The sequence below is a fragment of the Kogia breviceps genome, chromosome 7 (genome assembly GCF_026419965.1).
Source record: "Kogia breviceps isolate mKogBre1 chromosome 7, mKogBre1 haplotype 1, whole genome shotgun sequence".
NCBI classification, from domain to species: Eukaryota; Metazoa; Chordata; class Mammalia; order Artiodactyla; family Physeteridae; genus Kogia; species Kogia breviceps.
In genome coordinates this window covers 21,043,514-21,069,512 of record NC_081316.1, presented here as the reverse complement: position 1 = coordinate 21,069,512, position 25,999 = coordinate 21,043,514, and the positions used below count along the sequence as shown (strand labels likewise).

The 25,999-nt window shown below is 64.8% G+C and overlaps 2 protein-coding genes across 6 annotated transcripts; both read left to right on the top strand.

Moving 5' to 3' along the window:
* Positions 1–2,198: 2,198 nt before the first annotated feature.
* CD81 (CD81 molecule) lies at positions 2,199–20,891 on the top strand. Its single transcript, XM_059068976.2, has 8 exons — positions 2,199–2,453; positions 13,760–13,874; positions 17,397–17,494; positions 18,283–18,357; positions 18,664–18,768; positions 19,491–19,592; positions 20,122–20,208; positions 20,300–20,891. Exons 1-8 carry the CDS (start codon positions 2,388–2,390, stop codon positions 20,360–20,362), a joined length of 711 nt encoding a protein of 236 aa, XP_058924959.1. The 5' UTR covers positions 2,199–2,387; the 3' UTR covers positions 20,363–20,891.
* A 1,547-nt stretch (positions 20,892–22,438) lies between these two features.
* Positions 22,439–25,559, top strand: TSSC4 (tumor suppressing subtransferable candidate 4). 5 transcript variants are annotated; one of them, XM_059068176.2, is made up of 4 exons: positions 22,439–22,628; positions 23,204–23,365; positions 24,047–24,162; positions 24,289–25,559. In XM_059068176.2, exon 4 carries the CDS (start codon positions 24,341–24,343, stop codon positions 25,316–25,318), a length of 978 nt encoding a protein of 325 aa, XP_058924159.1. In that variant the 5' UTR covers positions 22,439–22,628; positions 23,204–23,365; positions 24,047–24,162; positions 24,289–24,340; the 3' UTR covers positions 25,319–25,559. The 5 variants fall into 5 exon arrangements, with proteins under 5 accessions (XP_058924159.1, XP_066895531.1, XP_058924163.1 ...); XM_067039430.1 differs by having other exon boundaries at positions 22,440–22,628; positions 23,253–23,365; positions 24,319–25,559; XM_059068180.2 differs by having other exon boundaries at positions 22,440–22,628; positions 24,319–25,559.
* Positions 25,560–25,999: the final 440 nt, after the last annotated feature.

Genomic DNA, 25,999 nt, shown 5'->3' with positions numbered 1-25,999 from the left:
GGGACATTACTTCTGGGAGAGTCTGGGGGGTTGTTTCCAGGTGAGATCAGCATTGAATTGCAGATGCAGGAGAGCAGGTGGGAGGGCACCATCTGGTCCCCAGGCCTGAACAGAACACAAGGCAGGGGAGGGAGAACGTGCCCTTTTCTGGCCCCACCCCTCGAGCTGGGACAGCTCCTGTCACCTCATCCTGCCCTCAGACTGGGGTTTACACCATCCGCTCCCCTGGGTCTCAGGCCTCCAGACTCAGACTGGATGACATCACCAAACTGGCCTTCCTGGGCCACCAGTGTGCAGACGGCAGGTCATTCCCAGCCCCCGTGACCACCTGAGCTACCTCACAGGGGCAAGGCCTGAGGCTCCCCTGTGGAATACCCCCAGTCACTCCCACTGGGGCCCGAATCCAGTGAAGCCCCACTCTGGCCTTCAGGCCCAAGAGCCAGCCCTCCTGGCCCCTGACCTCACCGCTGGCCCCAGCCTCAGACCTCAGAGTCCAGCCCTTCCCACATCCTTCTGTCCCCCCACCACCCCAGCTTCCTTTCCACTCCTCCAAGCTACCCCTCTGCCTGGAATGCTCTCCCCAGCACCCCTCAGGGGTGGCTCCATGGCTGATTCCTTCCAGGACCCACGGGGGGGAGTGCCACCCCCCACCTGTCACACATCGTCAGAACTCCCACCCTTTGCAGCACTGGCAGGACCATCGCAGGGTGACATCTGTCACCCTCACCAGGGCCTAAGGTCCTCAAGAGAAGGGATCCTGGCTGTCCAGCTCCTCACAGCCAGCGCCTGGAATAGTGCCTGGCACACAGCTGGCACCCACTAAACGCAGGACTGAAGCAGAGGACAGAAGAAGCTGGCCAGGTGCGACCCACTTTGGGGGATGATGGGCCCAGGACGCAGGTGCGTGGTTTTTCCGCTCCCTGAAGCGGGGCTCTCTGCCCCCACCACCCCCTTCCCCAGAGGGCCCAGGGAAGGGACAGCCCACACCTTTGGCAGGAAATGTCCCTATCACTGTGGGCAGCAGGGAGCTGATGGGAGGGCAGGGTGCCCAGGGCACCTAGACAAGCGATTCTTCACACTGAAGACCTGTTCTACCTCCGCTTCAACAGAAAGAATCTGGGCAGACCCCCGAAGATGTTACTTCTGTTGTAACGACCCTTCGACACCCACAAACCCCACACTTGTGCTTGTGGCTCTTACACAAGCGTGACGCCAAAACAAACTTTACAATAAGCCACCAAGAAAACTACAGAACTACCAGAGTCCCAATGAGTAAGACAGCGCTGCTCTGGCCACCCACGGCTATTGAAATTCAAACCACTGTAACATGAACAAAATGAAAACTTCAGTCCCCAGCGGTGGCACTGGCCACCTTGCAAGTGGTCAGTAGTCACTCGTGCCAGGGTTACTGCAGACGCAGAGCTCTCATCTCTCCAGCTGCATGTCACCTTGCTGTCACCTGGGGAGAAAGCTTTATGAGTCACCTCTCTGCCTCCTTAGCCCTCGGGAGTCAGCAGGAGTGTGGGGCCGGCCCCCTGCGGTACTGGCGCCACCAGGCTGTGCGTGAAATACACAACACCTGGAAGTTCCATAAGCGGCTTGGGCCTCTTGGACACAACACTGGCCTGGGGTACACCCTGTCTGTGACCTTTCCAGCACAGACTCTTCCAACAGCCCTCAGGGACGACCCCTTCCAAGGGGCAAGGGCTTGGCGGCCTAGGCTCGCTTTCCGGGATCTTCAGGCCAGGGCCGCATCACCGCCACCCGGGTTCCTATCCCGGGAGCGCTGTGAACCAAGCGCGCTGCTATCTCGGCAGAGCTGGCGCCCGTGCATCACCTCCTCCGCGGGGCCTGCTACCATAGTCCCAGGCGCCTGAGGGAGGAGGGGAAGCAGTTTTCCCCGCCTGCAGGCCTGTCCTCCGGCGCGGCCCCTTAGGGGAATCCGAGCGCGCCTGCAGCCCAGGGAAGCGTGCCGCGCCTGGCACTCTGTGCCCAGGCCCCGGGCTCCTGACTGCACCAGGTCTGACACCCCGATGTGTGTGAGTGAGGGGGGAAGGGGCGTGCGCCCCGCCCCCCGGGGGCTGGGCTGGGGGCTGCGGCCGCTGCCTCTCCGCGCTCCGGTGGCAGGGTCGGGGGCGGGGCCTCGGGGGCGTGGCCTCGGCGTCCTATAAGTGACGGAGTGGGGCGCGCGCCCGGCCAGAAAGCGAGCGCGCAACGGCGGCAAAGACACAGGCGCTTCTCGGTGCGGCCTCCAGCGCCCTTCTTGTCCCCCGTCCGCGCGTCCCACCCGCCCGCCAGGCCACCGGCCGCCCACCAGGCGCCCAGGCCCCGCGCCCGCCGCCCAGGACCGGCCCGCGCCCCGCAGGCCGCCCGCCGCCCGCGTCGCCATGGGGGTGGAGGGCTGCACCAAGTGCATCAAGTACCTGCTCTTCGTCTTCAATTTCGTCTTCTGGGTGAGCCCGGAGCCGCGGGTGGGAGGGCGCTCCCCGAGCCTGGCAGGCCGCGCCCCGCTAGGCCCTGCCAAGGGGGCGCAACCGGGCCGCCAAGTTGCAGGGCCACCTGTGTGCGCCGAGCGCGTGGTGGGGGGTCCTAGGCCGGCGGGTCACAGCGGTGGGGCTCGTCCGGGGCCGCCGTGCCCCTCGAGGGCGGGGCAGGGGGCTCCAAGACTGGTTTCGGGCCTCTGCGCGTCGGGACCCAGAGCCCCGCGGCCGGGCCGGGCCGTTTGGGGACCTGGGGTCTGTTCCCGGTTGGTGATGGTGGTGGTGCGGTGTGTGCGCGCTCCGAACTGAGTACCCGGCCACTGCTTAGCCCTCCTGGCCGCTGTTTCTGGGACCACCCTGCTTCGCGGGGACTGAGGGGCTCGAGGGCGGGGCTCCAGACGCCCCGCCCCCATGAGCTCATCGGGGCCACCGCCCCTAGATGGGCGGCCCAGTGCGGTGGCGGGGCGGGGGGGGGACGACGCACACTCTGCCAGAGTCTTGGGGACCGTCCACCCCATCCTGGGCCCAGTCCAGTTCACCCTCCTGCCTGCTGTCGCCACCCTGAGGGTCGTATGGGGGTCCGGGCCGGGGCGAAGCACAGAGAGGAAGCGCCCTGGGCCCCGGGTGGCCCGCGTGCTGGGGTGCCTCCCCCCTGGTGTCCCCAGCTTGTGGAGCCCCATCCTCCTCCCCTCCTCATCCAGCCTGACATTCCAGCCCGTCCTCCCCCTGGGGCGCCGTGGAGGCTGTGAGGGGCAAGAGGCTGGGCGGGTGTTCTGAGTTGGCACAGGCAGGGAGCCTGGAGACCTGGGGTTTCCGAGCCCCAGGGCTGCCGGGGCTGGGTGGATGTCCAGGTCTGGGCTTGGGAGGCCGCTTTGAAAAGAGGAGCCCACGGGTTGGACGTCTCAGGGTGCGGGAGTGTCTCCTGGGGTCTGTGGGCTGCTGGCCTGAGTTGTGTTTCCTCATCAGTCTTCACTGCTGGCCTGTGACTGATGAAGCGTTGGCTTTTGTTTCCATTTCCTGTCAGTGTTGGAATTAGGGGGGTGGAGATCTCCTTCTGGCCCGGAGGGACCAGGAATGTTTGTCGGGAGCCCCTCTCACAGCTGTGTCCTGCGTCCCCTGCTGTCCCCTGGGCAGAGTGACTCGGGTGCCCTCCTGGCCCCTTCTTGTTTCTCCACCACCCCAGGCTGCTCACCCCTTGTCTCGGAGGACCAGGACAGCATCTGGTGGGTGCCTTCTTAAGTTGACACTGGGAGGGTAAACTTTTAAAATGGCTCCTGGAAAAGTGTGTGGGCCTGGGGACATCTGTTTGCCATCTGGACGGCCAAGGGTCCCAGGGTGGACCTCGGGGCACTGAGGTATTTGGGGTGGGGAGGGCAGGGACTGGACATGGAGTGGAGGTGTCACATCCTCCCTGCAGGGGTACTGGTGGGGGTCCTGTAGCCAGCAGCCTCTGCCCTGGGGGTGAGAGCGGTTAGGCCGTCAGGATGGGCCAGGGCGGGCCGGGCAGCCTTTGCTGAAGGGGTGGTCTTGGCAAGGGGTGTCACCGGGACACCCCTCTGCCAGCCCCTGAGCCTGGGAGGGCCCTGGTGGGAGGGGGAGGGGGGCGGAGGAAGGGGACTTAGCAGGAGTGGATTCTTGCCTTTGGACTGAGTGTAGGGGCGAGGTAAGTCCCTCCCACCTGCACAGCCTGGGAGGTCTCCAGGGCAGCCTCCCCCCGCCCCAGCTCAGCCTGGGTACCTCTGGTAATTTCCCAGGCAGCAGGGGTGGAGGCCTGACACATCCCCACCCCAACCCTGGGCCACTTTGTATTGGGCTTAAGGAATTGTTTCTGAGGCCTCTCCCCTTCCCTCCCTCCCTGGGCATGCCCAGCAGACCAGCGGAGCATTTGCTTCCAGTAGCAGCAAGGCCCCACCCACCCATGCTGAGCCGCCCCCTGTGGTGGGATGCCACGCTGAGCCAGGTGGTGGTGGGGTGGGGCGTCTCTGTGCACACCCTCCCCCAGCATCACTTGGCCAAGAGCATGGTGCCAGGGGTTTGGACCTCGGTGGAGTCACCACCTTGCTGCTCTGGTCCTGGGCTTCCTCCCCGCTGAAGCAGACCCCCCTGGGGTTGTTGGATTCGTTCAGGAAATGGCTGTTGGGCATGGTGGCCGGTAGGGAAGACCGCATTCCTTGGCCAGTGTAGGCAGCGACTTGGGGAAGGGGCTTAGACGCCTGGGTGCCTGGGAGGCCCCGCAGGGTCCAGTGGGTGAGGGACGGCTTCTGGTGCCCGGCCCCACCCACTCACCGTGCACCCAGCCACAGTGCAGTAAGGGGGTGCTGGGGGTGGGAGCTGGGTCAAGAGGTTGAGGATGGGTGTCTGGATTTGGATCTGGGCTTTTTTTTTTTTTTTTGGCTGTGTTGGGTCTTCATTGCTGTGCGTGGGCTTTCTCTGGTTGCGTCGAGCGGGGGCTACTCTTCATTGCAGTGCGCGGGCTTCTCATTGCAGTGTCTTCTCTTGTTGTGGAGCACGGGCTCTAGGCTTGCAGGCTGCAGTCGTTGTGGCTCACGGGCTCAGTAGTTGAGGCTCACGGGCTCTAGAGTGCAGGCTCAGTAGTTGTGGCGCACGGGCTTAGTTGCTCCGCAGCACGTGGGATCTTCCCGGACCAGGGCTCGAACCCGTGTCCCCTGCATTGGCGGGCGGATTCTCAACCACTGCGCCACCAGGATCTGGGCAGGATCCAGTCCCTGGATCTGGGCACTTTTTAAAGTTTCATTTCAGAGAGTAAAGCCTTCCCCTGTGGGCGGCAGCATCAGAGGCAGGCTGGCATGCTGTCTAAGAAGGCGCCGGTCACCATGCATGCCCACACACACCAGCACACGCACTTGCTGTCCCACCTCTCCGCGCCAGACCCCGGGGCCCAGGCTGTGTGCACTCAGCACGCCTGACCCCAGCCTGCTTTGGGGCCCCCTGGCCAGGCGGGCCCGGAGGTGTGAGGTGGGCACATGGCAGGAGGAAGAGCAGCAGCCCTGCCCGAGCTGGGGAGACGGTGCAGGTGCTCCACCAAGGGTGTGGAATTCCTGCCGGTGGGGAGGGCCCGGGAGCTTCCTGGCGAGGTGACTGGGGCTCAAGGCCCTGCTGCTGGAGCAGCTCAGGATGAGCAGAGGCGCCTGCCCCTGCTTCCCTGCTCACCCGACTCGAGTGGGCGACCTGGGGCGACCTGGGGCGGGCGAACGCCCTGTGTGAGCCCTGCTTGCCTCATCTGTGAAACGGGTGTGATCACGGCCTCTCCTCTGCAGGGGGTGCAGCAGCGTCCCTGCCTGGGACTGGCAGCTCCTCCAGCCAAATGCAGTCAGGGCTTCCTTCCAGAGGTAGCAGGAGCGGTGCGGCCAGACCTGGCTGGGAGTGGGGCTGATGGGAAGCCCTGCTAACTGGCTTTAAATTCTTGCTTCCGGACAGCACATGGCTGTCTCTCACTTAGTGGTTCTGTCGCCTTCCTTCTCGGAGAGGCTCTGGCTGGGGGCAGGGATTTCCTGTTCCTGGTTTCAGTGGGAGGACAAGTGAGCTCCCCTGGTGCCCCCGGGCATCTGGCTGCCATGCTCTGGGGAAACGGCCGTTGGGCCAGGCCCCGCTGAGAAGAAGAAATCTGTGGTCTGTGCCCAGGACGGGCTGGCCCCAGGGAGAGTGTCTGGGCATTATGGAGTGCAGAGCTGGAGCCAGAGGCGGGGAGCCTGGGACGCTGGCCGGCTCTGCTCCAGTGCCGATGCGGTGCCCACCCTGTGGGGTTCCCACCCCCACCCCCAGCTCAGTGTGCCTCCAGAAATTGAGTTCACCCCCAATCCCTAACTCATACTGCCTCCAAGTCCAGACAGGGAGATGGGCCCCCCAAAGCACCCCCCTCCCATATAATCTACCCCCCACCCCCTGCCTTCATTTCAGCACCTGAAATCCCATGACAGGGAAGAGCCATGAAAATCAATAAGGTGTAGAGTCCGGGCACCCGTGGGAGGGGCAGACGTCACCTTTGCACTTGTGCAGCGTTTCGGAGAGGGCCCCAGGTAGGGGTGGGGGAGAAATGCGGGGACCCTGGGTCTGCCCGCCCCCCGAGATGCAGGCTGGGCCCACAGCCAGGGCTGGGGGTTTCCGCCTTGGAGGCAGCACGCCCCCAAGGCCGAGACTCCTCATGCTGCGTGGAGCACCAAGCTCACTTCGAATCGGCCCTTTCCAGGTGTCCTGCAGGCAGGCGTGGTGTGACCCAGCCTCTGGACTTCAGTGCCCCTCCCCTGCCCCCATACTTCGTACTGTGGGGCCTGGCCTAAGCCCCTCCTCCCAATGGCAGAGCAGGTGCTGCTTCTCGCAAGACCACCTGGGGCGCTGGGGGAATCCCCACAGATGGGCAGGGGTCCCGGCCCCAGGGGTCCCAGCCCCAGGGGTGGCCGATCAGCTGGCAGCAGGTCTCCCTGCGCCGGCCGGCCACCAGCGCGTGGTCGCAGGGGTGCCTGTTGGCGCGTAGCCGCCCTCCCCGGGCTCGAGGGCTGCGGGGCTGGCGGGCAGAGAGGCACCTTAGAGCTGGGGCCCGGTGCATGGTGGGGGAGGGTGCTGAGGGCAGGGTGGTCGAGAGCCCAGTCATGGGGGTCCAAACGCCACAGAGGCCTGGGGAGCCTGCAGCCCCGCCCCCTCGCCCTCTTCTCCGAAGCCACGACCCTTCTAACTTTGGAAAGTTAGTGCTCCCCCTGCCCCCAGTTACTGGGGTGACAGGATGATTGTGGAGAAGGTGAAGGACAGGAAGCTGGGACCATGCGGAGTGGGTGGGCTGGCGGCCCCCTGGCATCCCGAGCCGTCACACGGGAATCTTCTGTACCGACTCCCACACGCAGGCCGGCCTGGGTCATAACTCTCCCTCAGGGAATGTCTCGCGGCGCCCCGTAAGCCGCCTTCCCTGTCACATCACCTGCAGCTGGGCGTTGAGTTTGGTAGCCAGCAGCCAGCTCCTGGCAGGGATGTGGAGGTCAGGCCGTGACCCCGGGGCTGCAGGGGAACAGAAGGGAGCACCCCGGGCCGCCCGCCTTCCTGGTCTCCAGTCCCGGGTGCTGGGGGGCCTGAGCCCCACAGCTTGACGGCATTGGTCTCGGGGGTGCTCGGCGGGTTTGGGAAGCACCCTCTGCAGTCCTGCCCGCCCCTGGAGCTCACGAGGAGTCTCCCTCTCACACGGGCCAGGCCCTCTCTGCTCCCCATCCCAGGGGCTCGGCCGCCCGCCTGCTGGACGGACAGTCTTCCCCCTCTGTCCCCGAGATAACAGCTCGGGCGCACACGACGTCCCACTCCCCTGTGCCAGGCGAGCACTGGGCTAGAGCCATGCCCTTTGCCTCCAGCTGGCCCACTGGAGAGATAAGGAGACCGAGGTCCCAAGTGCCCACACGAGGAAGTGGTGGCGGCAGACTGGAAATCAGGGCCAGTCCTTCAACCGCTGTGGCTTGCGCTGGCATGGCTCCAGGCAGGGGCCGGGGGGCTGCGCCTGGGTCTGTGCGGGGAGCGCGTGGCTGCCAGAGAACCCGACCTGCCCCGGGGCCCCTCCGCTCACCTCTGGCCCCCGCCTGGGCCCCCCACCTCCTGTCTTCCTTCCAGTGTTCGCCCAGCCTACCCAGATCCTCCTTGTCTGATGTGTGCGCCCCGCTGCAGCCCCTCGCGTGCCCTTTGCTGGCAGGTGGCTGGGACGTCTGTGGCCACACGCCTCTTGCTGCAGGGGCTGAGGGGACAGAGGGACATCCCACAGGAGGGGTCCTTTCAGCCAGTGGGGTGGGTGTAGGGCTGGGGAGCAGGCCGCTTCCCAGCCTCCCTGCCTGCAGTGGGTGGTAGGTAGGCTCGGGGTCGGGCCCTGCGGGTTCCCCAGGCCCACTCCGTTGTGCCAGGAGAGGTGGCAAGGTGTCCTCGGGGGTCTGCACTCCCCTCTCGGTGACAAGGGGCTCCTGCATTCCGCAGCTGGCGGGGCCCAGGAGGGCCAGTGTCCTCTTCCGCCCCTGCAGCTATTATTAGAGGCCAGTCCAGGCGGCTTCCTGACGTCGAGGGGCCTGGAGGGTGGTTTCCGCTTCCTGGCTGAGGCGAGGGTCCCTGCTCCTCTCTCTGTACTTCCTTCCCGCCTTGAGCTGGGTGGCTGTGTTCCTGGAGGGCACAGCGGGGCCGTAGGGTCACTGCCCACCCCCCGGGAAGGCTGAGTCGGGCCCCGTGTCACCCTGTTCTCCTGGTGGGTGGAGGTGGAGGGTCAGCCTTCAGGGACCCAGGTCCCCGCCCAGCCCAAGGGTGGTGCCTTCTGCCCCCACTGACCCTCCACATCCCATCCTCAAAGGGTCTTCTCTGCACCTCTTTCCTCTGATTTATCCCGGTGTCTGCAAGGGCGTTTCCTGCCTGTGGCCTTCACTGCCCTGCTGGGGAGGGTCTCCAGGCCCCCAGAACCTCCTGGTTGCCGAGCTGCATGGGCACTTCGTGGTACATTTTCCCAGCAAGAGTGTGCACCCCTTGCGGTGGCGGGTTATAGGGAGCAGAGCTGCTCAGAGCCAAGGCCCTTCCCGGGTCACGACGGAGCTGCCCCCTCTATCATTTGTCTCTCTGAGAGCATCAGCGCTGCTAATTAAGGGAGCACGTTGATGCGTGGGTGTCCCTGTCACTCCTGGAATGCGTGGGCAGGACTTGGGGTGACCACTGGGCCAGCACGTGTGGGTGGGGAGGGATGGAAGACAGATCCCAGCTCAGCTCCCACCCAGGGCCTGGCAGGAGCTAGGGGGTGGGGGCGGGGCGGGGGAGGGGAAGGTTGCCCCAGGCCTGCCCGGGCAGCACCCACTCCTACGCCCTTTCAGCTGCTTCTTGGAAATGCAGACAGGCTGGACAGGAACGCAGTGTACTTGGCAGCCCCCCCTCCACCTTTTTAGCTGACGCTATTATTTATTAATTCTCAGAAAGGAGGAAGAAAGAAACAGAAACTGCATCTTTCATAGGATTACAAACAGTCCTCGCCGTCCCCTGGTGTGGAACCCTTCGGTAATCCCAACAGGTTCCGGGCTCCTTCGTGAGCTGCTCGCCAGCCCCATCCGAGCAGGAACATCTCAGGATGCAGGAGCAGGTGGCAGTGGCACTTCCATCAGGCCAGCTAGCAGGAGAGGGGGAGGGGGCGAGTGGAGATGTGTCAGACTCCGCCACTGATCAGGCTGCCCGGACTCCGAAGGGTGGTAGCAGTAACCGCCAGCACTGTCGAACGCTCTCTGTATACAGCGGCGTCATCTGAGCACTCTGCCTACGTCAGCTTGTGTACTTTTATTTTATTTTTATTTTTTGAATTTTATTTTATTTTTTATACAGCAGGTTCTTATTAGTCATCTATTTTATACACATCAGTGTATCCATGTCAATCCCGATCTCCCAATTCATCCCACCTCCACCCCACCCCCACTTCCACTTTCCCCCCTTGGAGTCCATACATTTGTTCTCTATGTCTGTGTGTCTCTTTCTGCCTCGCGCACCGGTTCATCTGTACCATTTTTCTAGGTTCCACATACATGCGTTATTATACGATATTTGGTTTTTTCTTTCTGACTGACTTCACTCTGTATGACAGTCTCTAGATCCATCCACGTCTCTGCAAATGACCAATTTCATTCCTTTTTATGGCTGAGTAATATTCCATTGTATATACGTACCACATCTTTTCAGCTTGTGTACTTTTAGTTCCTCCTGATACGCACAAGGATATTGGAGGCACAGAGGTGCCGAGATGGTCCTGAGATGACCCAGCAGCCAGAGGCTCTAGGGGCCCTTGGCAGCCACACTCCGATTCCCACCCAACGCGAGGACTAAGTGCTTTCCGTCAAGTCCGCACTCTGTTTTACAGCGGGCATAAGTGTTCCGTAGTTTACCCAGTCCCTTTTTTGACCCTAAAACCTCAGTTTTGTGGACAAGACTTGAGCGTTTCCAGATGCTTGCTGTTGGCCGCTAGAAGCCTGGGGATTCTCACCTTGGTGGACAGTTGGCATGAAGACACCAGGCTGGCTCCTTTGGGACCAGAAGACACACTTACCCCTAAAGCCTTTGCTGCTTGGAAGTTCAGTGGACAGGGATTTGGGTGTGTGGGTTTTTTTAAACAGCTCTGTTTGACATAGTGTCAACTGCACGTTTAAAATGTACAACTTGGTAGGTTTTGACGTAAGGAGGCACCTGTGAGAGAGACCTAGAGAGTGGTCCACCAGGAGGGTGAATGTATCCGTCACTCCCAGAGGTGTCCCCAGGGCCTTGGGCTCCCTCCTCCCCATCCCAGGCCACCCGCTGGCCTGTCATCTGTGCCCGTGATTGGCATTTCCTGTACTTTTTATATGAACGGAATCGGAAGGTGGTGGTGTTTCCTCTTGGTCTGGCAGGATCGTCTGGAGATTCACTCTGGTGGTTTGTCCGTAGTTCCAGTAGGTTCTTCCCTGGCCCTGCTGGTGGAAATCCACCCACTCACCGCCAAAGGACATCGGGTTGTCCCCGGTTTGGGGGTGTTACCAGGAAAGCTGCGGGCACGATTGTGTGGGCACGAGCTTCCACCCCCCGCGTGGCCGGTGGAGGTGTGGAGAATGTCCCGAGGACCCGAGCTCTGTCTCCTGTGTCTCCGCTGCTCCCCACCCTCGCCTGGGGGTCTTCTCACTTCAGCCCCTCCCACAGGTGCTTGGGGTGGGGGGTCTCGCTGTGGTTTAACTTGCATCTCCTTGCGACCAACGACGCGTCTTTCCATGCGTTTATTTGCTGTGCACATTTCTTTGGTGAAGTGTCCCAATTTTTTTTTTGCCCGTTTTTTAAAAATCAGTTGTTTGTTTTCTTGTCGTTAGAGTTTTGCAAGTTCTTTATAAATTTTGGATACGGGTCCTTTGTTAGCCATTTGCAAGCCCCAGTCTGTGGGTTATCTTCTGAAGAGCAGGCTTCTCTCAGACCTCTGCTGCTTCTGGGACCCCTGCCCTGCCCTGGGCACCCCCTCCCTGCAGAGGCACGGCTCCACCCCACTCTCTGCCTTTTCTCACGGCCTGGGTGGGGGGATTGGGGGGGGATTCGCAGTGCTGCCTTTGCCCTTCCTCTGTAGGTGACCTTAGGTGAATGCCCATCCCACCCCCCGAAACTGGGGGTGGTCACTGCCACCACTGCCTTCATCCAGGCCCACCCCAGCGGGTCTGTGCGGGGCCTGGAATGACTGAGGACCGGCTGAGGAGGGTACACTTAAGCACCAGGGTCTCCCCTGCCTGGAGGCAGGACTGCCTTCCCTGTTCACCCTTCAGGAGGGGGACTGGAGCCACAGGGGAGTCTGGAGGCTGCTGTCCCCCCTCCACCCCTGCCCCCCGCACACCCTGGGGTCTGCAGTGGAAAGCCCTGCCCGAGACAGGAGAGATGGGGATTTTGCCTGCCACCCCACCGTTAGCATCTGGGTGCTGGGATAAGCATTACCCTCACAGCATTTCTGTTAGGACCAAGTGCCCCAGATGGGCTTGTCCCCTTGGCTTCCGGGGTGAGGGGCTGCATGGGGAAGATGGGGGTGGTCCCAGCCCAGCCAGGGGGGCGGGAGGTGCCACTCCACGCTCAGCTCTCCTTACCGACGGGGATACTGAGGCTGAGTCAGGGCTTGGGGCCAGGCCTCTGTGACTGCAAAGGAGGCCCAGGACAGGGCTCCCCTGCCCCACCCCCTCCATCCCGGACCGTCTCACAAAGCGGTCTCTGGACCACAGTTTCAAAACAGAACAAGTGGCGGTTTCTAGCCAGAGTTACCACGGCAACCCTCAGCCTCACCACCGCCTCCCCTGGAGCTGCAGATGGCAGCCAGAGGAGCAGGACTCCTCCGGAGCCTACCTGCCCCGTCCCCGCCCTCCCACCCGCTTGTGGGTGTGGCAGACACCAGGAGCAGCCACCGGACGCTGGAGTTCGGCATTGCCCTTCCGGGGTGCGCAGGCCCGGGTGCCCCGAGGGACCGACTGCATGTGCTCCGGGAAGGGGGAGAGCAAGCGTGCTGCCCTGGGTGTGGGGAGTGGAGTCCCTAGTTGAAAGTTTGGAAGAGGGGGGCAGAGAGGGTGCCGTCCCGCCCAGGGGGGGCCGGTGTCGACGGCGCCACCTTCAGGGGCAGCCCAGCTGCTGCCGCGAGCCAGCGGTCCCCAGAGGTCCCCACCAGCCTCATGGTCCACGGAGCCCAGCGTAGGAGGGCCTGGGCCGGGGCTGCGGGGCTCCTGACCTCCCCGCCCCCCATCAGCACCCTAGCGTCACCTGCCTGGAGATCCCTGGAGATGCTTGGGGCTTTCCTTGGGGCAGCCCCTGGTGCTGGGGCTTCGAGTCTCACACGCTCTACTGAGCCTGTCTCTGGGCCGCGCTCCCTGGCCAGGGCCTCGGGGACAGGCACTGGGCCAGCCGCGTGGTCTTCTTGGGGTCCACGTTTTGGTTTCTCTTCCTCATCGGACACATAGCTGACGGTCTGTGTAGGAGCTGGTGCTTGTAGCTCCAGGGACGGTTGCTGCCTCGGGGAGCAGCCCAGGGAGGAGGCCGGGGTGCGGGGGTGGGCAGCTTGCCTGGGTGGGTCAGATGCTCAGGCGTGGGCCTGCTGGGCCTGGTCTGGGCTCAGCCTCAAGGACAGACCCCACCTAGCACTGAGCCACCGTGCTCGCAGGGGCACGAGTCAGCCGGAAGCCCGTGCCCCCCTCCCCGTGCCAGGCTCTGAGCAGAGCCCCCTTTCCTGCCCGCCGCTCAGCGCAGCCTCCACCTTGCGGTCTCTCTGGCGAGCACGGCGAGCTCGCTTACCCTCCCGGCAGTTTCCCGTGTCCGCGACGGCAGGGAGTTTACCCCACAAAGCCCCGGCCCTGTGGCTTCCCGGCTGCCACCGGCCCCAGCAGCCTCTGCCAACCACACCAGGGCCCCAGTGGCATCACGTGCGCACCCCCTGCTTAAAGAAGTATTTGTTGTCTTCTGAACGCAGATTAACCAGGTGTCCTGCATCTTTTCTGACGTCTGGGCGTCTCACTCCAGTGGTGCTGGCGGGAGGGTTGGGGACCAGCCACATATGGTCCCCCGTGCTCAGGCCCCCTGGGGCATCTTGACAAACAAGGCAGCAAATCAGACATTTGGAGCCAGCGGCAGCCAGGACCCCAGGGGCTAGTGAGTCCTGCCTGGAGGGAAGCCCTTCACGCAGACCCAGCGGACAGGAGGGCTCGGCCCCCTCCTCTGTGTGTGTGTCGTGTGATGGATTCACGCTCACCCTTGCTGGGCTCTGGGCCACGAGTGACACCACTGCCCCGCTCTCTCCCCAGCTGGCTGGAGGTGTGATCCTAGGCGTGGCCCTGTGGCTTCGCCATGACCCTCAGACCACCAACCTCCTCTACCTGGAGCTCGGAGACAGGCCTGCACCCAACACCTTCTACGTAGGTAAGTGGCAGAGGACGGGCTAAGGACCCTGGCCAGCTCTGGGCTGGGGGCCGGCAGGAACGGGCCACTGGGGTGTGTGATCATAAGCTCAGTAAGGCCTCAGGCAGGCTGTCAGGGCGGGCTTCCAAGGAGGGCTTCCGGGAGGAAGCAGGGGCTGACCGGCTCAGCGGGGCTGGCTTCTTGCTGGGGCAGGGAGGAGGCCAGCCAGGAGGGGCTCTTGCGGCCAGAGGGTGAGACGGAGCCAGACAGCAGGTGGGGTTATGTCAGCCTGGGGGCCTTGAGGGTCCCCTCTGGAGTTGGTGCAGTGCCTGCCTGGGCCGGGGGTGCTCCCAAGGAGAGCTGGAACTGGGGGCGGGGGGTGTGTTGTGTGTGGCTTTTGGGGACCCCACCAGATCACCCGGGGTGGGGGCAGGGGCAGGAGAGCAGCAGCTGGGTGGGGCGGGGGTACAGGGGCGTTGCTGGGCAGCACAGAGGTCCCTTCCAGCGGGGGACCAGGAATGTCGAGTGGTGCGCTGAGACTGGGCCGCGCCTGCCCCCTTTCCCTGCGCTCCCCTGTGTCATATGGTGGGTGTTTCAGGGGAGGCCTCCTGGGAGGGTGGGGCTGGAGCCCCCAGGATGGAGACTCAGGGCCTGCATGACTCAGCCCTGCGGCCACACCTATAGCCGCTGCGTTAGGCTGCGAATCCTGGGCACCCGTGGCGGCCCTTTCGGGTTGTCCGTCAGGCTGGGGGGCGGGGGGCTTGGGCCAGCGCCCCTGCGGCGGAGGGGCAGGAGGGGAGAAGGCGTGCCCCGCCCTCCTGCTGGGGCTCCGCCCCCATCAGGGAAGGTGGGGCCTGGCCCTTGTGGAGCCGTGGGAGTGTTTGTTGAGATGCTTCTGTCCTTTAAAGGACTGGCTCCTGGGCCGGCCCCTCTTGCTCCCACAGGCCGAGCAGCAGGGCAGGGCGCCCTGAGGGGCCAGCAGCCACCCCTGTGGCCCGGGTCACACGCTCAGCCGCTGAAGCGGGAGTGGCCCACACACTCACCATCCCATGGGGGTGCCTGCCCCCTCCCTGCCCGCGGCCCTCTGGGCCATACCGGGACGCTGGGTTCTGGGGGGCGTGGACGGGGCGCCGAGACTGCAGCCTGGGGCTCTGGTGGCAGGCTCCCAGGGCCAGCCGTCCCACAGAGGGTCCCGAGCCCTCTTCCGCAGGTTCCTGGGCTCCCCCCACGCTGTGGGGCCCCTCAAAGGTTTGAGTCTCAGGAGCAGAGGGTGAGTCCGCCCCCCGAGAGGGAACAAAGGGTCCGGGGCCCCCACACACGCGCCAGGCCCGCTCAGAAGCAAGGCAGTCAGCGGGGCCAATACGCCTGAGGACGCAGGAGTGTCCTCTGGGCCCTCGAGGGGTGTTCCTCTGCCGCGGGGCTCCCCCCAGGCCTCTCCTTTCCCTCTCAGAGCCGCCGCAGGGGTCTGAGCCAGCATGTGGCCCCCAGGCCTTCTGTCCCAATGTGGAAAGGGCTGCTGCCACCTACCTCTGCGTCCCCCTCTGGGACCTTGGGTGCAGTGGGTGTGGGCTCTGTCGGTGGCAGAGTTGAACCGGCCCCAGGGCGAGCAGCCTGGGAAGGGGTCCCTCCCAAAGTGCTGGGGCCGGGGCAGCTGGCCCCGTGGCTGGGGCAGCTTCCGCTCTCAGCCCGGCGTCTGGCCCAGCAGGCGGGAGCGGAGCTGAAAGCTGCCCTGCTTCAGGCCAGGACGGGGCAAAAGAGCGGCAACAGCAGCAGACTTGGGTCAGGGGCACCATCCGGGCCAGGTGCGCAGACGTCTGGGGGGACCTTGGCGGGAGAATGGAGGCGGCGGGGCTGTGCTCAGGCTCTGGCGGGGAAGGGGTCCCACGGGAGAGGCTCGTCGGGGGCAAGGCTGGCGTTGGAGCAGGTGTCCCCCCGGTCCACTCACTGGGGGCCGCACGTCACCTGGGGCCTGACCCTGGCTTCTCCTGGCTCTGGAGACTCCTGCCCTTGGGGAAGCAGTGTTAGCTGCTGGACCACCCGGCAGGCTGGGTGCCAGCCCCTGGACCTTCTGCTGTGTCCCCATGGGCGGGGGCCTCTCAGAGCCCCTCTGGCCACAGAGTTCCTGCCCACCCAGGGCCAGCCTTCTGGAGCCTCTCGCTGGCTCCGATGCAGACTGGGCCTGCGAGGGAGGTGGGGGAGCAGACGTGGGCCCTGACAAGAGCTCTTTGTCCAGTGCCAGGCAGCAGGGGAGGGTGAGCTGGGCTGGCTCAGCACCCCGGGCAGTGCTGTAGGGCCCAGGGGGGTCTCGGACCTCACTGGCCAGAACCAGGCCGAGGGCTCTAGGTGGAAGCCCAGCACCGTGGGGGGCTTGGGGCTGGGCCTGGGGGGGTGGGGGTGGGTCAGGTACCACCTCTGGGTCTCCCAGCCTCTCGCAGGTCCCTCCAGAGCAGAGAACACCTGGCTCTAGGGCACTGTGCCCGGGTGAGGAGCCCCGAGGGCAGTTCTGCCAGGAGCCTCCGTGTGTCCAGAGGGGAGGCCCCAGGTGTCTTCTGAGCCCAGCAGCGGGTCCTGGCCCCCAGGCTCCTTCTCCAAAGCCTGGCCAGGCAGGGGCGACGGGCCCTTGGCACCAGAGCCCTGGGACCCATTGTCCTAGCACTGTGGAGGGGGCTTGGGCTGCCTGCCTGCTCCGTAACCATGGCGACTGGGGGGTGGGCCCAGGTCTGCTGGTAGGACTACGGTTGTGGGAGGTCCTTGGAGAGACGTGGTCCGCGTTTCAAGGGGCGCGGGCCCCGCCCAGGTGAACTGTGGACCCAGAGAAGGGCTGGGCCGCATGACCAGCAGTGGGTGCTGGGCAGGCCAGGGGGTGCAGGCTGACCCCGTGTGCCATCCTTGAGCTGTCCCACCTGCCAGGCCTCTGTGTCCAGCAGGCTCCAGCCCCCACGGTCAGGGGCCCAGAAGCCGGCCAGAGCCCACTCCTATGAGCAGAGTAGCCGGACTCGAGCCCCTGCCTGAGAGGGCACAAGTGAAGTGGGGTTGCCAGACCCCTGGGCTCGCCTCCACCCCACTCCACGGGCCAGCAGCTGGGCCCTCTGTGCCGAGACGGGGGTGATCCTCCACGGTGCCCCCAAGTCCCGGAGACTGCGGGAACCCAAGTGGGTCTGGGTTATGGCGTCGCACTGAGTTCTCTGAACACTCACCACGGGCCGTTTGGTCCTGGCCTCAGCAACGCCGGTCTCCATCCACGTCACAGAGGAGGAAACTGAGGCCTGGAGAGGGGCCCACACGGCCCCGCCAGGCTGCCAAGCCCTTGCAGCTCCTCTCCAAGCCACTGGGCATCTGACGTCTTCCCACCCAGCAGAGCGGGCGTCAGCGCCTGGTGGCCCCTCCAGAGGCCTGGGCAGTGGGGAGGGGGGCACGTACGCAGCCGGGGAGCAGGGCTTCCGGGGGCGCTGGGGCCTCTGGGACATCAGGGCATCGGGGTGTCTGTCTGTCCTGCCTCCTTGGGATGTCAGGGCACTGAGGGCAGCCGTCTCTCCCTTACAGGCATCTACATCCTCATTGCCGTGGGTGCTGTGATGATGTTTGTTGGGTTCCTGGGCTGCTACGGAGCCATCCAGGAGTCCCAGTGCTTGCTGGGGACGGTAAGGCCCTGGGCCAGGGCTGGGCTGAGCGTGAGGGCTGCGGGGCCGGCCAGGGGCAGAACCGGGAGGTCCGGTGGAGACAGAATGCCTTCAGTCCCTGATGTGGAGCTTGGTGCCCCCCTCTGCCAGTCTGGCCGTGCGGACCTCCCCCAGAACGCCAGCTCTCTGATTTCCCCGATCAGGTCTCAGATTCCTCCAAGGTGGACTGCTGTTACGTCTAGTTCTTTGTCTAGTTTCTACTGAGTTCCAAAGTTGCTTTTTTTGTTTCTTCCTTCTTAAAAAAAGCCACAGATATGATAGGGAGTGAGTCCCAGTCCCAGTGCCAGAGCCAGCCTCAGGTGCCCCTGGGCATGTCACCCACCGACGGGAAGTGGAGACCTGGCTGTGCTGCCCGGGGCCTGGCGTCTGGGAGACGTGGGCTGCAGGAGGCTGTGCCTGTGTCTCCGGTGGGCGAGCCCAGACACACCACGGCGACCCTCTTCCCATGGGCTTTGCCTCCCTGCCCTTTCCGACCCGCCCAGAACCAACCATATCCTCCCCTCCCGCACCCACCCCACATCCTGTGGAGCCCGGTCCCTCGGGGATGATGAGAACATTGGCATCTCGCTGCCGGGCCGGGTCCTAGATTCTGCTTCTCGGCTCCACGCCTCTCATCCCGTCGGGTCCTGGGTGGGTGGATACCACCGGCCACCCCACACACTCCGGTCGGTCACTGGGGCCTCAGGAAGCTCTGGGCCCTCTCTGGCTGGCTCTGATCTCCTCTCTCTGCCCTCCACTCCCCTTTTTAGTTCTTCACCTGCCTGGTGATCCTCTTTGCCTGTGAAGTGGCCGCCGGTATCTGGGGTTTCGTCAACAAGGACCAGGTGAGCCAGTGTCTGTGGGCAGGGGCGGGGGGGGGGGCTGCTGGTGGGGAGGGAGGAGGGGCTCGGGCTGCGGGGGAGGGGTTGGATTGCAGGGTGCTTTGGGAGGACTCTTCCCGGTAGGAAGCCCACAGAGGGCTTTCTGGAAGAGGCAGCATGGCGACTGAGTGGAAGGTAGGGTCACCTTCTCTAGGGCTCACTGGCAGGCAGGTCTGTCCTGGGAGTGATGATACCTTCCGGGAGAGCCAGGTGAGGGCACATCTCGGGGGGGGGACAGTCCAGCTGTGCTGTGACCGCCTCCCTCCCCAGATCGCCAAGGACGTGAAGCAGTTCTACGACCAGGCCTTGCAGCAGGCCATAATGGACGATGACGCCAGCAATGCCAAGGCTGTGGTGAAGACCTTCCACGAGACGGTACCTCGGGGCGGGGGGGTGGGGAGGGTGTCCAGGGGGGCGGGGCCCAGGGGAGAGGCGGGGGCCGAGGAGGGCATCCAGGGGGGCCGGGGACCAGGGGAGAGGCGGGGGCCGGGGAGGGCGACCAGGGGAGAGGCGGGGGCCGGAGAGGGTATCCAGGGGGGCCGGGGGACCAGGGGAGAGGCGGGGGCCGGGGAGGGCGTCCAGGGGAGAGGCGGGGGCCAGAGAGGGTGTCCAGTGGGGCCGGAGGACCAGGGGAGAGGTGGGGGCCGGGGAGGGTGTCCAGGGGAGAGGCGGGGGCCAGAGAGGGTGTCCAGTGGGGCCGGGGAGGGCGTCCAGGGGGGCCGGGGAGGGAGTCCAAGGGGGCTGGGGACCAGGGGAGAGGCGGGGGCCGGGGAGGGTGTCCAGGGGCCGGGGGTCTTGTCCTCTCAGTGAGACCTCAGCCAGGAGCGGGAGGGGCGTTGGGACCCAGGGAGATTCTGAGGGACCTGGGGGTCCCCGGTGGGAACTAGATGAGCCAAGGCAGCTGGGGTGCAGGGGTCTCTGCACAGCACAGCTGAGTGGGAGGAGGGGGCAGAGTGGGGCCCCTGGGCTCCATTATACCCCTGGAGGGGACCCGCCCAGCCCCCTGCCCCCACGCCTGGCTGGCGCAGCTCCTTGGGCCTCTGTAGCCTGCAGGCCATGTGTCCAGGGCTGACGGCGGGTTCCCTCCATCTCTGCAGCTTAACTGCTGTGGCTCCAATGCGCTGACCACAGTGACCACCTCTGTGTTCAAGAACAGCCTGTGTCCCTCCGGCGGCAATGTCATCAGCAACTTGCTAAAGGTGTGTGGTGATGGGTGGGGCCTCCCAGGGTGGGGCGGGGCCTGCCTGCTCCCCCATTTGGCTGCCACCCCTGGTGGGTCCTGGGCAGTGGCTGGCCCTCTCGGGGCTCCTGCTGGCAAGGGCAAAGACACGGCCATACTGGGCAGTGCTGTGGCTGGAGTTGGGGCTGCTCTGCCTGGGGGCTGAGGCCAAATTTTTGCTGCCGGCCGGCCCATGGGGAGGCGAGTCTCTGGCCCAGGTTCCCGATGCGGGAGCCCTCTGAACCTGGCATGGAGGTGCCCTGACCTCCCGGGTCAGCCCCGTTGTGGCGGTGCTTCCCAATCTCTGAGTGCAAGAGGGCGCACACAGCACACTCACCATTTCCGTGTTTGTTTAAAACGGATGTGAGTTAAAACCTGGCAGAGACCAGGCCCTGTTCACACCTCTGCTGAGGGGTCCTGGGGGCAGGGCTGTGCCCCTCTGTGCTCCTTCTGCAATGACCCTGGGCTGAGGACGGGCACCTCTGACTGCTCTCTGGCCGCCCCCACAGGAGGACTGCCACGGGAAGATCGACGAGCTCTTCTCGGGGAAGCTGTACCTCATCGGCATCGCCGCCATCGTGGTGGCTGTGATCATGGTGAGTGGGTGGGGCCGGGCATCTGCTCAGGGCTCCCCCACGGGCCTCCAGGTGCTGACCCACCTGCCCACCCCCACCCCCTTCTCCGCAGATCTTCGAGATGATCCTGAGCATGGTGCTCTGCTGTGGCATCCGGAACAGCTCGGTATACTGAGGCTGAGGCCACAGGGAGGGCCGCTGGTACCCCTGCAGTGCCCCCAGAGTGACCCGGACACTTCTGAGAAGGGGCCGTCACCACCTGTGTATATAACCTCCTGGTATCACTGCTACACTTATCAGCCTTTTTACTTTTGAGGTTTTGTTCTTGTCCTGAAGTTCCCTGTTGCTTTCGGGGCTGATGTCACCTGTAGGTGGCACGTGAGTGGCCTTGGGGACTGCAGGGCAGGGGCCCCCTCTGCTTTTGGGGCTGCTTGGGGGTTCTGCTTGCTCAGCTGGGCCTCTCCTCGGGGCCACGAAGGGCCATCCGGCCGAGCTGCGCCCTCCTACCCACCCATCCCCATGGGTGGCACACGCTCAGCCTTTTTTAATCCTTGTTCCTTTCCGGCCACCTGTCTCTAGAGCCGGGTCCACAAGCAGCCTTATGCCTTCAACGCACCTCTCCTTTCTAACGCGTCACCTTCTACTGTAATTACATCTTGGAAGTCATTCAATAAAGAAGGAAAAAATCAGGCATGCTACCACAATGTCTGACCCCTTCCTGTGTCCGTGGTGTCTGAGACCCAGGGGCAGACCTAGGGGCTGAGGAGCCTGGCGCAGGCGGTGCTCAGCTCTTTGGACCTCGCTGGGCCCAGGCTGTGCTGCCGACCCTGTTGGTGGGTGTCTGTGGGGCGCCCAGAAGGACTCTGCGGAGGGCGTGCCCCTTTGTTGGGCCTTGTGCCACCTGGAGCGGCCTCCATCCGGCCCTCCCTCCCACCCCCATTCCTTGTGCACCACTGCCCAGCGGGGTCTGTGCGGGGCAGGCAGGCGGCCCAAGAATGTGGTACAGGATGTGGGGCCCCTGCAAGACTCCCTGCCCTCCTGAGGGCCGGCTCAGGAGGATGGACACACTGCTCCCTCCCAAGGGCCTGAAGGGCTCTTCTCTGACCTTCTAGTTGCTTGCAGACGTCCCGTCAAGGGGCTGGGTGGCCGCATCTTGCAGGGGTTGGAGGGCAAGGCCTCAGCCACTACCTGGGGGAGCCTACCTGGCCCACCACCGTGGACTGAGGCCCAGCCACCTCTTGGGTAGGCTGCTGCCCCCAGCGGGAATGCTGGGTGATGTCACCATGAGCTGCATGCAGGTACCCCCCTGCATGTACATTAACTTGACCTCTTGAGACAACGAGTCCCTGGCTGGGATTCATACGTCAGGGGCTCCCTGGGGCCTCCTTGAGGGGCTGATTTTGGAAACTAACCCCAGCCCTGCATTGGGGGTCACGGGGCCTCAGCGGGCCTGCCCTTCCACAGTCCAGGGGGGTGCTGGTGGGTTGAGAAAACTGGATGACCCAAGGAACCCGCTCCTTTTTACTTCTCCCTGTGCTGCGAAGCCCTGGGAACATCCTGGCCGAAGCCTGGGTGTCACCCCTGCTGGCTGCGGTGTGAACGAGCTGCCTGCGGTGGCCTGGACTCCGCGTTCCTGGTGAGGCCCTGCATGGGGGCGGCCTCAGGGATGATCAGAACGGGCCCTGTTTCCTCTCTGGGTCCCTGGGCTAGGCCGCAGCATGGCCTGAACCTTGGATTCCCAGGGTGCAGCCCTGGGCGAGGGAGTGCGCTCTGGCCGTCCAGCAGGCGAGGCGCCAGCAGGGAAAGGGCGCCGGCCACCTGAGCCCCGGGCCGAGGTACGTGCGGCCCGTCCAGGGGAGACCAGGATCTGCCCTGCGCTTCGGGGCAGAAATAACCAGCCAGGCCATCGGCAGGAATAGGTAAGGGCGCCTCTCCCAGGAGGGCTGCCGCACGGCGAGCCGAGGCAGTCCGGAGGTTAGCACGAGCGCGCAACGTGGGGAAAGCCCTGCTGCCCGGCTGCCGGGACCCACGAGGGCGTGGCCGGCCGCTCCAGGCCAGGACCGGAAGTGCCCAGGAACGGCGCCGCACGCGTCGATGTACTTCCGGTCCTCGCGGCTTCCGGCAAGTGGCGCTGCGGCACCGGGAACGCGTCGCTGGCCGTTAGCCCTCGAGCATTCTGGGAGTCGTAGTTCTGCCTCCCAGCCTCCCTCCTAGCCTTAGTCAATTCCGTTCTCTTCGCGAGAGAGCGCCGTTTCCGGGAGGGAAGACAGAGAACGCGCAGAGACCACACTCCCGATAGGCCTCGGGAGTAGCGGCCCGGTGACTTGTGGGAGGTGTAGTTCTTCAGGCGCGGAAGCCGCGGTCCTCGGCCGACAGAGGACTCCGTTTCCCAGAAGGCCCAGCGCGGCGCAAGATGGAGGCAGCCAGGCCGCGGTGAGCTGGTAGGTTTGTGGTGGGGAGGGCGGCGCTGCTGGGCGGTCGGGGTTCGGGTGGCCGCTGTCCGCAGTCGGCAGCACCGAGCAGGGAGACCCTCGTGAGGCCCGGACCCTTGGCCCATCCACCCAAGTTGGCCCCAGAACTTAAGCGCTTCCCCGACACGGAAAGCTTGCTGGGCACGGGCCGAGGCCCTGGGCTCGTGGACTGGAGAAAGTCAAGGGTCCGCCTCCCAGGGGAGCGAGACAACCGGCAAAGAAGCCAGTGTTCCCTGGGACCTGGCCTGCCCGGACCCTGGCCCTGAGAAAACCCCGCCTCCGAGCCCCCCAGGCCCTCAGCCTGTACTCAGTTCTGCCCTGCGCTCGGGAAGTTCTCAGAGAACTCAGAGACGCAGACCCCGCATTCCCCGTCTTGGGGCGCGATCCCCGTCTCCTCGCGGCGTGTCCCAACTCACCACGGGCGTTCCCGCGATTCCAGGGGACGGGGTTGCAAATTTAGGAAGCCGGAGTCTGGTTTGAACTCCAGCTTTACTTGTAACGTACTGTATGACGGGCAAATTCTCTCCCCGCTCCGGTTCTGTCAGCTCTAAAACAGACACCATTGGCGTTTACTTCGTGTCTCCTTTCCTGGAGTTGTGCCTTCATTTTGGGAGTCACGCGAGGCCCAGAGGAATGGAGATCTTGCCTGTGTTTGACCTGGTGCCGGGCACTCAGAGCCACTCCTGGTCTTCCTGGCCTGGTCCTCGGTGGGTGCACGAGCAACGGGTCACCCTGGGCCAGGGAGGCTTGCTGGGAGGAGGGAGTTGGTGGACGGAGGGCTGTGCGGAGGGTGAGACTGGGCTGTCCTCTGAGCCTGGAAACAAGTTTCAGGGTGCCTGGTGACACTGGAACACTAGCCAGGTGTTGACAGCACTTCTCTGCTCAGCTGGGAAAGTGAGGGGTGTGCGGAGGAGAGCAGGACAAATGCCCCGGGAGCTGTGGGGCTGGCCTCTGCGGAGCAAGGCCAATCCGGCTTCCTGAGCGATTGATGCGCAGATGCTAAGGATGTGTCTGCAGACTCCCCTGGAGCTCCAGGGCATCTCACATCGGTCAGGAGCACACCTCCTCCTCCGGCCTTTGTGGAGTACTCGCTGCCTGCCACTCACCGTGCTTAGCTGAGAGAGAGAGTGCAGAGCAGAGATTGCTCTAGGCCCTGGGTTCAAGCCCTGGCTGGCTGCTTACTACCAGACCCCCCCCCCCCCCCGAAGCAGGCTTCCTAGTGGCTTTAGTCAGACTGGCTGGAGAGGATTGAATGAGGTGACACGTCAGAAGGACCAGCTCCTGGGTCTGGCTGTGGCAGGGGCTCTGTAAACCCAGGCCCACTTCCGGGGTGGTGGCTCCACTCCTGCACGTCTGGTCTGATGCTGCCTCTCCCTCCCTGCCCTCAGCCAGCCACTGAGCCACTGAGCAGAGCCGTGCCTGGGAGCGGGGCCGTTGCGACCAAGAGCCTTCTCCAGCGCTCGGCCCACCAGCCGTCCAGCACAGGCGCCCAGCAGCCAGGGAGGTAAGAGGAGGGCTTTCGGGGTGGGGGACCTGGCCGTTCCTCCTTGGACACAGCTCTTCCTGCTCATCCTTCCCCGGGTTGGTGGGTCTGCAGGAGGGACTTGTTCTGAGCTTGTGTTGTCCCCAGTGACCGACTCCCCGGGCTGCTTCGGTGCAGGTGTGGTGTGGCTGGGGGACGCATGGCTGAGGCAGGGGACGGCCAGCACTTCCTTGGCTCTGGGGGCGATGCTCTGCCTCCCGACCCCGTCTGCCTCAGCGACTCGGACTCCGACCTCAGCCTGCTTGATGATGCTGAAGTGGAAGCTCCGTCTCCAAGGGGGCTGCCCGGGGAAGCCCTGGGGGATTCGGGCCACCATGAGCCCCCCTCGCCCCCGAGGAGCTTCCCCACAGCGGCGGTGCAGCCCTTCCACCTGAGAGGCACGAGCCCCACCTTCTCCCAGCGCAGCCACGACATCTTCGGCGGCCTGGAGCGGGCAGCCAGGCGGGCTCCGCCCTCTGCGGCCCCAGCCACCCCTGGCGACAGTGGGGGCTTCCGGCAGCCACTGACACTCTCCAGCCGGCCCCCAGCTGGGGGTCTGAGCAGGGCCACTCGGAATCCCGCTCCCCTGAGGGTGCCCCCCGTTCCTGACTACGTGGCCCACCCCGAGCGCTGGACCAAGTACAGCCTGGAGGACGTGGCTGAGGCCAGCAATCAGAGCAACCGGGCCGCCGCCCTGGCCTTCCTGGGCCCCCAGAGCCTGGCCGCCCCCAGCGGCTATGTGCCCTCCTTCAACCAGGACCCCTCCAGCTGTGGGGAGGGCCGGCTCATCTTCACCAAACCAGTCCGAACCGGTGAGCCCCGGCTTGAGAAGAGGAGGCTCCCGAGGAAGGCAGGGGAGCTGGGTGGGAGCGCCCGCGGGATCCCGGGAGTGGTGGGGGGCGAGGGCCCCGTGGAGCTGGCCCACCTGGCCAGGCCCGGGAGCCCAGAGGCCGAGGAGTGGAGCAGACCCCGGGGGGGCCTGCAGGAGGTGGGTGCACCTGAGGGGGAGGCCCACGCGGGCTCTGGGGCCAGCGCCCTGCCAGGGGAGACGGTTGGCTTCCACAGCAGCAAGAAGCGGAGCAGGGACCACTTCCGGAGCAAGGGCAGCAGCCCCGAGGCCCCAGGCGCGGAGGTCTGAGTGTGGAGACCACCTGGCCACCCGCCTGCTGGAGGGACGGCCACCACTGTCCCCCTGGGGTGGCTTCAGGGGCGGGGCAGGCTCGGGGCCCCATCCCAGGGAAGGGAGCCAGCGGGCTGCCTGTCGGCGGCACCAGCGGCCAGAGCAGAGACGTTGCTGAGGGTGTGGGCCTCGGATGACGGAAGCCCTGACCCCCACCCCCACCCCATGCCCAGGGGGACAGTAAAGGCTCTGGGTGTTCCTCAGGCTCCGTGTCTCTTTGTCAACCCCCCTCTGCCCAGGACTGTGGCCAGGGTCCTCTCTTCTCTCCAGACACCCCATCACCCTGTTCCCACATTGGAGTTTCCCAGCTTAGTGTCAGGGGGGCTCTGAAGGTTTTTAAATCAAGCCTGTGTTCCTCAGTGGCACGTCTTCCCAGCCTAGCTGAGGTGATCCCCTCCTCAGTCCAGAGCAAGAGGTAGAGGCCCCAGACCTGTCCAGAGGCGGGCTCACAGCCGTTGGTGTGCAGCCCCTGCCTCCAGCATATGCCTGTAGACCCCAGGCCAGGAGCAGGGAAGCGGCCAGCTGAACAGGCGCCCTCTCCAGCCCTGGCCAAGCTCGCCCTTGACTCTGTCCGACGCAGGCTGTGTGAAGACGACCGGTGTCCTGGGACAGTGTCGCCAGAACTGCTGAGCTGCTCTG